Genomic DNA, 10,690 nt, shown 5'->3' on the forward strand with positions numbered 1-10,690 from the left:
AGCAGACCCATCTCTAGAACAACTGTTAAGAGGAGACTGCGCGAATCAGGCCTTCATGGTCAAATAGCTGCTAGGAAACCACTGCTAAGGAGAGGTAACAAGCAGAAGAGATTTGTTTGGGCCAAGAAACACAAGGAATGGACATTAGACCAGTGGAAATCTGTGCTTTGGTCTGATGAGTCCAAATTTGAGATCTTTGGTTCCAACCGCCGTGTCTTTGTGAGACGCAGAAAAGGTGAACGGATGGATTCCACATGCCTGGCTCCCACTGTGAAGCATGGAGGAGGAGGTGTGATGGTGTGGGGGTGTTTTGCTGGTGACACTGTTGGGGATTTATTCAAAATTGAAGGCACACTGAACCAGCATGGCTACCACAGCATCCTGCAGCGACATGCCATCCCATCCGGTTTGCCTTTAGTTGGACGATCATTTATTTTTCAACAGGACAATGACCCCAAACACACCTCCAGGCTGTGTGAGGGCTATTTGACCAAGAAGGAGAGTGATGGAGTGCTGCGGCAGATGACCTGGCCTCCACAGTCACCGGACCTGAACCCAATCGAGATGGTTTGGGGTGAGCTGGACCGCAGAGTGAAGGCAAAGGGGCCAACAAGTGCTAAACACCTCTGGGAACTCCTTCAAGACTGTTGGAAAACCATTTCAGGTGACTACCTCTTGAAGCTCATGGAGAGAATGCCAAGAGTGTGCAAAGCAGTAATCAGAGCAAAGGGTGGCTATTTTGAAGAAACTAGAATATAAAACATGTTTTCAGTTATTTCACCTTTTTTTTATTAAGTACATAACTCCACATGTGTTCATTCATAGTTTTGATGCCTTCAGTGAGAATCTACAATGTAAATAGTCATGAAAATAAAGAAAACGCATTGAATGAGAAGGTGTGTCCAAACTTTTGGCCTGTACTGTATATACAGTCAGGTCCATAATTATTTGGACAATGATACAGTTGTCATCATTCTGGCTCTGTACACCACCACAATGGGTTTTAAATGAAACAATGAATACCTGCTTAAAGTGCAGACTCTCAGCTTTCATTTAAGGCTTTTTTCAAAAATGTAGTATGAACCGTGTAGGAATTACAACCATTTCTTCACACAGTCCCCCAACTTTAAGGGCTCATAAGTATTTGGACAAACTAACATAATCATCAATTAAACAGTCAGTTTTAATACTTGGTTGCAAATCCTTTACAGTCAATGACTGCCTGAAGTGTTGGACACATAGGCATCACCAGATGCTGGGTTTCTTCCCTGGTGATGCTCTGCCAGTCCTTTACTGTAGCCGTCTGCACTTCCTGCTTGTGTTTTGGGTGTTTTGCCCTCAGTTTTGGCTTCAGCAAGAGAAACGCATGCTCAGTTGGATTCAGGTCAGATGATATGACTTGGCCATTGCAGAACATTCCACTTCTTTGCCTTAAAAATGTCTTTGGCTGCTTTTGCAGTATGCTTCAGGTCAATATCCAACTGCACTGTGAAGCATCGTCCAATGAGTTTTGAAGCATTTGGTTGAATCTGAGCAGATAATGGTGCCCCAAACACTTCAGCTTTCATCCTGCTGCTCTTGTCAGCAGTCACATCATCAATAAATACAAGAGAACCAGTTCCACTGGCAGCCATACATGGCCATGACATAACAGTACCTCCACCATGCTTCACTGATGAGGTGGTGTGCTTTGGATCATGAGCAGTTCCTTCCCTTCTTCCTTCTCTTGTCTTCCCATCATTCTGGTAGTTGATCTTTGTTTTATCTGTCCATAGTATGCTGTTCCACAACTGTACAGGCTTTTTAGATGGTTTTTGACAAACTCTAATCTGGCCTTCCATTTTTAAGGCTAACCAATGGTTTGCATCTTGTGATAAACCCTCTGTATTTATTCTAGTGAAGTCTTGTCTTGCTTACAAGAGCAGCAGGATGAAAGCTGAAGTGTTTGGGGCACCATTACCTGCTCAGATTCAACCAAATGCTTCAAAACTCATTGGACGATGCTTCACAGTGCAGATGGACAATGACCTGAAGCATACTGCAAAAGCAACCAAAGACATTTTTAAGGCAAAGAAGTGGAATGTTCTGCAATGGCCAAGTCATATCATCTGACCTGAATCCAACTGAGCATGCGTTTCTCTTGCTGAAGCCAAAACTGAGGGCAAAACACCCAAAACACAAGCAGGAAGTGCAGACGGCTGCAGTAAAGGGCTGGCAGAGCATCACCAGGGAAGAAACCCAGCATCTGATGATGCCTATGTGTCCAACACTTCAGGCAGTCATTGACTAGAAAGGATTTGCAACCAAGTATTAAAACTGACTGTTTAATTGATGATTATGTTAGTTTGTCCAAATACTTATGAGCCCTTAAAGTTGGGGGACTGTGTGAAGAAATGGTTGTAATTCCTACACGGTTCATACTACATTTTTGAAAAAAGCCTTAAATGAAAGCTGAGAGTCTGCACTTTAAGCAGGTATTCATTGTTTCATTTAAAACCCATTGTGGTGGTGTACAGAGCCAAAATGACGACAACTGTATCATTGTCCAAATAATTATGGACCTGACTGTATATATGTAGATACAGTACAGGCCAAAAGTTTGGACACACCTTCTCATTCAATGCGTTTTCTTTATTTTCATGACTATTTACATTGTAGATTCTCACTGAAGGCATCAAAACTATGAATGAACACATGTGGAGTTATGTACTTAACAAAAAAAGGTGAAATAACTGAAAACATGTTTTATATTCTAGTTTCTTCAAAATAGCCACCCTTTGCTCTGATTACTGCTTTGCACACTCTTGGCATTCTCTCCATGAGCTTCAAGAGGTAGTCACCTGAAATGGTTTTCCAACAGTCTTGAAGGAGTTCCCAGAGGTGTTTAGCACTTGTTGGCCCCTTTGCCTTCACTCTGCGGTCCAGCTCACCCCAAACCATCTCGATTGGGTTCAGGTCCGGTGACTGTGGAGGCCAGGTCATCTGCCGCAGCGCTCCATCTCTCTCCTTCTTGGTCAAATAGCCCTTACACAGCCTGGAGGTGTGTTTGGGGTCATTGTCCTGTTGAAAAATAAATGATCGTCCAACTAAAGGCAAACCGGATGGGATGGCATGTCGCTGCAGGATGCTGTGGTAGCCATGCTGGTTCAGTGTGCCTTCAATTTTGAATAAATCCCCAACAGTGTCACCAGCAAAACACCCCCACACCATCACACCTCCTCCTCCATGCTTCACAGTGGGAACCAGGCATGTGGAATCCATCCGTTCACCTTTTCTGCGTCTCACAAAGACACGGCGGTTGGAACCAAAGATCTCAAATTTGGACTCATCAGACCAAAGCACAGATTTCCACTGGTCTAATGTCCATTCCTTGTGTTTCTTGGCCCAAACAAATCTCTTCTGCTTGTTGCCTCTCCTTAGCAGTGGTTTCCTAGCAGCTATTTGACCATGAAGGCCTGATTCGCGCAGTCTCCTCTTAACAGTTGTTCTAGAGATGGGTCTGCTGCTAGAACTCTGTGTGGCATTCATCTGGTCTCTGATCTGAGCTGCTGTTAACTTGCGATTTCTGAGGCTGGTGACTCGGATGAACTTATCCTCAGAAGCAGAGGTGACTCTTGGTCTTCCTTTCCTGGGTCGGTCCTCATGTGTGCCAGTTTCGTTGTAGTGCTTGATGGTTTTTGTGACTCCACTTGGGGACACATTTAAAGTTTTTGCAATTTTCCGGACTGACTGACCTTCATTTCTTAAAGTAATGATGGCCACTGGTTTTTCTTTAGTTAGCTGATTGGTTCTTGCCATAATATGAATTTTAACAGTTGTCCAATAGGGCTGTCGGCTGTGTATTAACCTGACTTCTGCACAACACAACTGATGGTCCCAACCCCATTGATAAAGCAAGAAATTCCACTAATTAACCCTGATAAGGCACACCTGTGAAGTGGAAACCATTTCAGGTGACTACCTCTTGAAGCTCATGGAGAGAATGCCAAGAGTGTGCAAAGCAGTAATCAGAGCAAAGGGTGGCTATTTTGAAGAAACTAGAATATAAAACATGTTTTCAGTTATTTCACCTTTTTTTGTTAAGTACATAACTCCACATGTGTTCATTCATAGTTTTGATGCCTTCAGTGAGAATCTACAATGTAAATAGTCATGAAAATAAAGAAAACGCATTGAATGAGAAGGTGTGTCCAAACTTTTGGCCTGTACTGTATATAAAATGTATGTGTGTATAATATACATACATACATACATACATCCATCCACATACAGTGCAATTTTCCCTACATATTTACCTGTGTCACTGCATGATGGGATGCCTAACACTATTACCATCTTTTACAGAGGTACACTCTACAAGGGCTTGGTTTGGGAGCCACTTGACACATCTCCTTGCTACAGATTGGAGACATGTACAAAGACTTTGACATTACAGAGAAACCTCTAGCAGCAACTATGGCCATCAGTGACGGGAAAACACTTGTTGAGACAGTTTTTGGCTTAGCACAACAGGGGAGTGTGCTCTCGTACCAGCACCCCAGTCTAGATGCACCAAGATCCTCCGCCTTACCCACCACTGCCTCTTGGGAGAGTACAGGCTTGCCCAACAGAGTGTGTACATGTGTGCACTGAGGAGGAGCACTTCCACCTTAAAAGCTCGTTGGTCACACTGGACATGGCGGCCACAAGGGAGCAGGCAGCAGACCTCCGCAGGCTTAGGATCACCTCCTCACGTTTTAGAGAGGTGTGTTTTGTGAGGGGAGTGAGCTCTGCAGAGGCTCTTGCAGAAAGAATCCTCAAAGGAACAAGGCAGACTGCAGAAATGAGAAGAGGTGCAGACATGGAGTTTGAGGCCGCGATGGAGTACTGCAGGATGAAAAATGTCAACTACACGCCCTGCGGCCTCATCATCCACCCTGATGCTCTGGTGCCTCACCAGATGGCTTGAGTTTTGATCCATTCACACAGCCACCATTCGGACTGGTTGAGATAAAGTGCCCTAATGTGAAGAACTGTGTGGACTGTAAATACCTTCAGATGCAGTATGGCACTTTGGCTCTCCGTGAAAGCCACTCGTACTACTGGCAGGTGCAGGGTCAACTGTTGATCACTGGCCTGCAATGGTGCGACTTTGTGACTCGTGCCCAGGAAGACATGCTGGTGCAGCGTATCTATGTTGACCCGAAGGTAACAGCAGTCATCAGAGAGAGGGTGGACCAGTTTTACTTTAACGTGTACATGCAGAAGTACCCGTCTGTTCCCAAAAGATTTTACTGACTGATGCAGGGGAATTCAAGTGGGGGACTTTGACATTTCATACATTTCAGCTGAACTTTAAAATGTATTGGCTTCTTTCAGTTGTATTGTTATATTGTACATATGTTCATCAAAAGGTTTCATAGTAATTGTTATATAAATAGGTACTGTATATTTTGCAATGACCATAAAGAGAAAAATGTTTTTTTTTTTTTTTTAAAAAGATCTGTTTTTCAATGACAAAAATAACATTTCATAAACAATTTATGTGTCATGGTGCTTTGTGATTTCATATATCTTACTGTGTATGGTTTGATTTCATACATTTACTAGACATACAAGAGATAGAGAAGGGAGACAGTTAAAGGACATCTACGGTATTTTTCAACCTGGGCTCTATTTCCCCATGTGTATGTGTGCATATGATTCATAGGTACAACTCGTTCTAAAATTGGTTCAGTATTGAGGGAGGTGGATGCAACCGGAGCCGCGAAACGAGCTAAAACCGTAACGGGGACAAATGCGTCCAGTATAAGTTTGCGCATTAAAAGTGCTTTTTTTCGCCACTGACCGGTTCAGATCGCCAGTGCTATGAGTGCTATGAGTGCTATGAGTGGAGTCAGCTGTCAGTTAGTGTTGGAGCAGAGAGGGGGGAGGGCTGCCCCGCTGGGTACTGTAAGTGAGTATGTGTGTATGAAGTGTGTTTTTCGCCACTGACCGGTTCAGATCGCCAGTGCTATCTCTGTAAATAGCATACTAACTTAGCCTTTCCCTTACCTCTGGGCTGTGTGATGTCACGAGCTTTGCTCCACTGTGTCTGTAGCTCTCTCTACTCGTGGGACAGCCATTTTCTTGAGGAAGAGGTGTTTCAGGATTGGATGTCTTCTCTTCTTCGGCTGGCAGTAGTCATCTTGGGAGAAGTGAGCACTGTAGACCCGATGGTCTGCAAGGCGCAGTGTCTGGACAGGAGTGTTTGCATCCATTTGTAGCACAACTAGCCACAACGTCAGCATCTCACCGTCCGACAAAGGCAGCCTGTGAAAGCTGTACGGGGTGTTGCGCGACATCCTGTTCTTGCGTTCGGGAAAAAGGCCCATTTATTTGAGCACTCCAAAAACTCTGGTAACACTCCAGGGGGTAGCACGTAAAAGACTCCGTCCTCTGACTCTTCTAGCGTAACACACACACTTCATACACACATACTCACTTACAGTACCCAGCGGGGCAGCCCTCCCCCTCTCTGCTCCAACACTGACTGACAGCTGACTCCACTCATAGCACTCATAGCACTGGCGATCTGAACCGGTCAGTGGCGATAAAAAGCACTTTTAATGCTCAAACTTATACGGGATGCATTTGCCCCTGTTACCGTTTTGGCTCATTTCGCGCCTCAATACTGAACCAATTTTAGAACGAGTTGTGCCCATGAATCATACACACACATACACATGGAGAAATAGAGCCCAGGTTGACAAATACAGAAGTTGTCCTTTAATGAAAACAGTTGGCAATTTGATAAATTAAACCACTCATAAAAATTAACCACAAAGTCAAGATGTAGAATCTGTATCAAATCTGCAACATCAAAGAATCTAGTGCTTGCTAACATTTTTGTGTAGTGTTATTGTTTATCACACAGAGGGACAAACTGACAATTGAGGGAGGCTCATTATCAGTTTGACGAGCAGGGGCCTGTTTCAGAAAGCAGGTTCAGAAAAACCCTGAGTATAACCCTGAACTCTGAGTTGATGAACCCTGAGATGGGACACTCAGAGTTTTCGGTTTCAGAACAGCTGATAAGAGTCAGAGTCAACTCTGAATAATATCACAGGCCATTCAGTGCCACAAATATCCAGAGAGGCTAGCTCAATGAGGTTAACACATAGTCAGTTCTTTGGCCCAAGCCTTGACCAGTGGCTTGTTTTGATAGTTTGTTAGGAGGCAGGCTACCGCAAAAAGCTGGTTGATACTGCCAGCAATGGTCAGAGGAATAATAGTGTCAAACAGTTTGTTCTCTTTGATGCGCCTGATTGTCCTCTCCACATGTATCCTTAACCGTGCAATGTCCTGAGTGAACAGCACTTCATGAGACAGTCTGTAAACTTTGCAGGGCTCTAGGTCATCAATTCCAAATCCCTTGTCCACCATTACAGCCATATCTTTATCCAAAAGAGGGATAATGCCAGATTGCCTGAACAATTCTTTGTCACTGATAGAGCCAGAATACAATGAGGAAACAAAAGTAACAGCACCATGTGGTGACACACCTATCATTCCTTTCAGGGTAGTGTGGGATTTATACTGTGAAAACATCTCACTCTGTGAGAGCAAAGATGAAGGCATCTGACATCTCATCTCTGTGCAGTCAATGAGCACCTGGGTGTCAGGGTACTTGCTGAACACACTCGGCATCGTGGCTCTAATTGCTTCAGGAGACATCCATATCCCAATGGCGCCCATGAATGTGTACAAAAAATGTACCCAAGTTTTGATTATCCTGCTGACGGTGGACTGATGAATGTTGAAACGATCACTCAGATCTTTCTCCTTCAGACCCAGCGATAGGTACACCAAGAACAGGAACAGTTCATCAATCAGTGGAAGGCATCGGCTCTGGTGATGGAGGCAGGGGGGACAGGTCTTAGTGGTAATAACAATAATCACTGCCTGATCATCATAAATGTATGTACAGTGGGGTCCAAAAGTCTGAGACTGCCACTTTGTGTTTTAAATTAGATTGAAATATATAGTGGTGTTCTCTGAATGATGTTGTATGAACTGTGCCTACCGGTGGACGAGGTGGATCAGCGGCCTTGTCAGGAGCTGCTGTTGTGCTGGAAGTAGATGACGTACCAACAGGCACGATTCTCCACGTTGCAGGCTCAATCTGTCTCCAGAATGCCTGTAGATGGCGGTAGCTGGCAAATCTAAAAGAGTGAAACCACAGTATGATTACCTTTAAACCAAAGCATAACCCATTATTGAGGTTTGCCCTGGTAGATCTTGCCAAGAGGCAGTGGCAGCACACTGGCCTAAATGTTTTGCTCCTGTTAGAATGAATTTCAACATAGATTGAACAGATTGACCAAGAGATTTTAATCACCCATAATCTCGTTTTTAATAACTAATACATACCTGGTATAGAATCTGATGTCATCATCCGATGCTGAAAACCTCTCCAAACCAAACGACTGCTTCAGTGTGACCTCAGCCAGTGTCTTCTGCAGCTCCTCTATCAACAGCTGCTGGGCCTCTATTTTCTCACATGCTGTATCCAAAGCTGATGGTTCTGGTTTTGCATCGTAATCGTGACACTGAAGCAACAGTCCAACGTCCATCTCATCCTCTTCAATTAATTCACCCTCTGGTTGTTTTGTTCTCTCCAGAGAGTAGTCGTTCCAGGCAAACAACACAGGTACAGCCCCCTCTTTCAGGCGTCGTCGCCCACGTTGAATTACATCCGTGGAGACGAAATGTCTACTACAGACTGCCCTGCTCCTCTTAATCACCAAATTCTCACGTCTCACGTTACGTATCCATATCTTTCTTAAGGTTTCATCCTTTGGGAAGCGGTGGAAACTTACGGTGGAGTTGTACTTCCCTGACATCGTGCATTGAGGTACACAGCAGAAATTATTGTTAGGATTACTTCGCTTCTGGTACTTTATTGGTCTTGACGAAGACATTTGCGCCCTCTCACTAACATTCAGATATCAAATAATAAATAAATCTAATAAAACGCCAACAGTAAAAAGTAAGTTATTAGCTAGGCTAGCTGATTACAAGTCCGTAGTTTACACCATCAGTTGTTCTTACCGCCCTCTCCGACAAGCGGAAGTGATGGGTACTGCTTTCCGGTTTCTTCTTCTTCTTCTTCTTCTTCGGATTTTACGGCGGTTGGCATCCATCATTTTGGTGCATTACCGCCCCCTATCATTACGGATTTTTGGCTCTGCTCAACCCATATACAAGTATACACACCTATACAACAAACCTACTTCACTGACTCCTCATCCTGACTCCTCAAATCCTATTAAACAACCCCGTACTCCTTAAAAATTCTAATAGCACCCTTTGCTGAGACCTGTCACTCATGTCCAACAATCCTTTTAGTGATATTTCCTTCACTCCTGCATCCACCAGCCCCCTCCTCATCATCTCCCTCTGTGTTTCATACCTCCTGCACCTCAGAATTACATGCTCTACTGATTCCTCCTCCTGACACTCCTCACACAAACCAGAGTTATGCTTCCCTATTATTTTTAACATTTTGTTTAAGGCACTGTGTCTGATCCTTAGTCTTGTTATCACAATCTCCTCTCTCCTGCCTTTGCCAGCAATCCTTGAAGGTCTAACATTTTGTTGAATTTGATACAGGTGTCTTCCTCTGCTCTCTCTGTCCCACATGCTCTGCCATTTCTGATTAATTTTTCCCTTAATTACACTTTTCATTTCTGCCTTACTAATGCTTACTTGCATTTCAACCCTATTTGCTCTCAGTGCCCTTTTTGCCAACTTGTCTGCCTTCTCATTCCCTTGCAGCCCTACATGTGCTGGCACCCAAAAACATGTGACCTACCTCCCCTTTCTGTGTATTCTTGTGACTGTGTGCAGAACCTGATATAGAATGTCCTGCCTGCTGTTGGAGTGAAATGATGTGATACTTTCAAGAACTGATGCAGAATCTGAGCATATTACCGTCTTCTTTTGTGCTGTTATTTCCACCCATTTTAATGCCACCAACACTGCCACCATCTCTGCTGTGTACACCCCTAGTTCATCACCTGTTCTTCTATAAATACCCACTCCTTTTCCTGGTACCGCCACCCCGAATCCTGTTACACCTGTGTCTGGATTTTTCGCCCCGTCCGTGTACACCTGCACAAAGTCTTGATATTCTTGATTTATCAAGTGGCTAAATGCACTCAGTAAATCAACTGTTTTCTTCCCTGTCCTTTTAATTTCCAGCAGAGACATGTCAACTCTCGGACACACTAGTCTCCATGGAGCCTCTACTGGATAGACCACTGGTGGGCTTATCTGTAGTCCTTCAATAGACAGTTCTTTCGCTATTTTATTGCCAACTTTTGCAAAATGCTCCCTGGTGCTCTTCTCATTCTCCCAGCTGTCCTGTAGTACCTCTCTTGTTGGGTGATTAGCTCTATGCCCTTTCAAATTCGCTTTCCGGTTTGGTCACGTGACGTTCCACATAAAGCCTTGAAATTATATTAAATTAAATTGAATTGGCAGAGCAAGAGTGTGGGCAGGAACATTTGTGGCTGATTCATTAACTAAAGAAAAGTTTTATTTTGGACCTCATGTTTCAGGAATGAGCAACCAAAATATAAAGCGCTCTACAGATAACCACATGGTGGCGCTGTCCCATCACAAAGCACTTGCTCCCTCCTGCTGTTCCCCTCACGTGACGCGTGAC

General features: G+C 44.1%; 1 protein-coding gene across 1 annotated transcript; it reads right to left on the minus strand.

The window, feature by feature from the left end:
* Positions 1-6,745: 6,745 nt before the first annotated feature.
* On the minus strand, positions 6,746-10,447 carry LOC117258794 (uncharacterized). The gene is made up of 3 exons (XM_078170202.1): positions 8,392-10,447; positions 8,045-8,183; positions 6,746-7,869 (listed from the first exon to the last, which is right to left on the minus strand). The coding sequence occupies exons 1-3, from the start codon at positions 8,940-8,942 to the stop codon at positions 7,132-7,134; spliced, it is 1,428 nt and encodes a 475-aa protein (XP_078026328.1). The 5' UTR covers positions 8,943-10,447; the 3' UTR covers positions 6,746-7,131.
* Positions 10,448-10,690: the final 243 nt, after the last annotated feature.

This window comes from Epinephelus lanceolatus, chromosome 8 (genome assembly GCF_041903045.1).
Source record: "Epinephelus lanceolatus isolate andai-2023 chromosome 8, ASM4190304v1, whole genome shotgun sequence".
Taxonomy (NCBI): Eukaryota; Metazoa; Chordata; class Actinopteri; order Perciformes; family Serranidae; genus Epinephelus; species Epinephelus lanceolatus.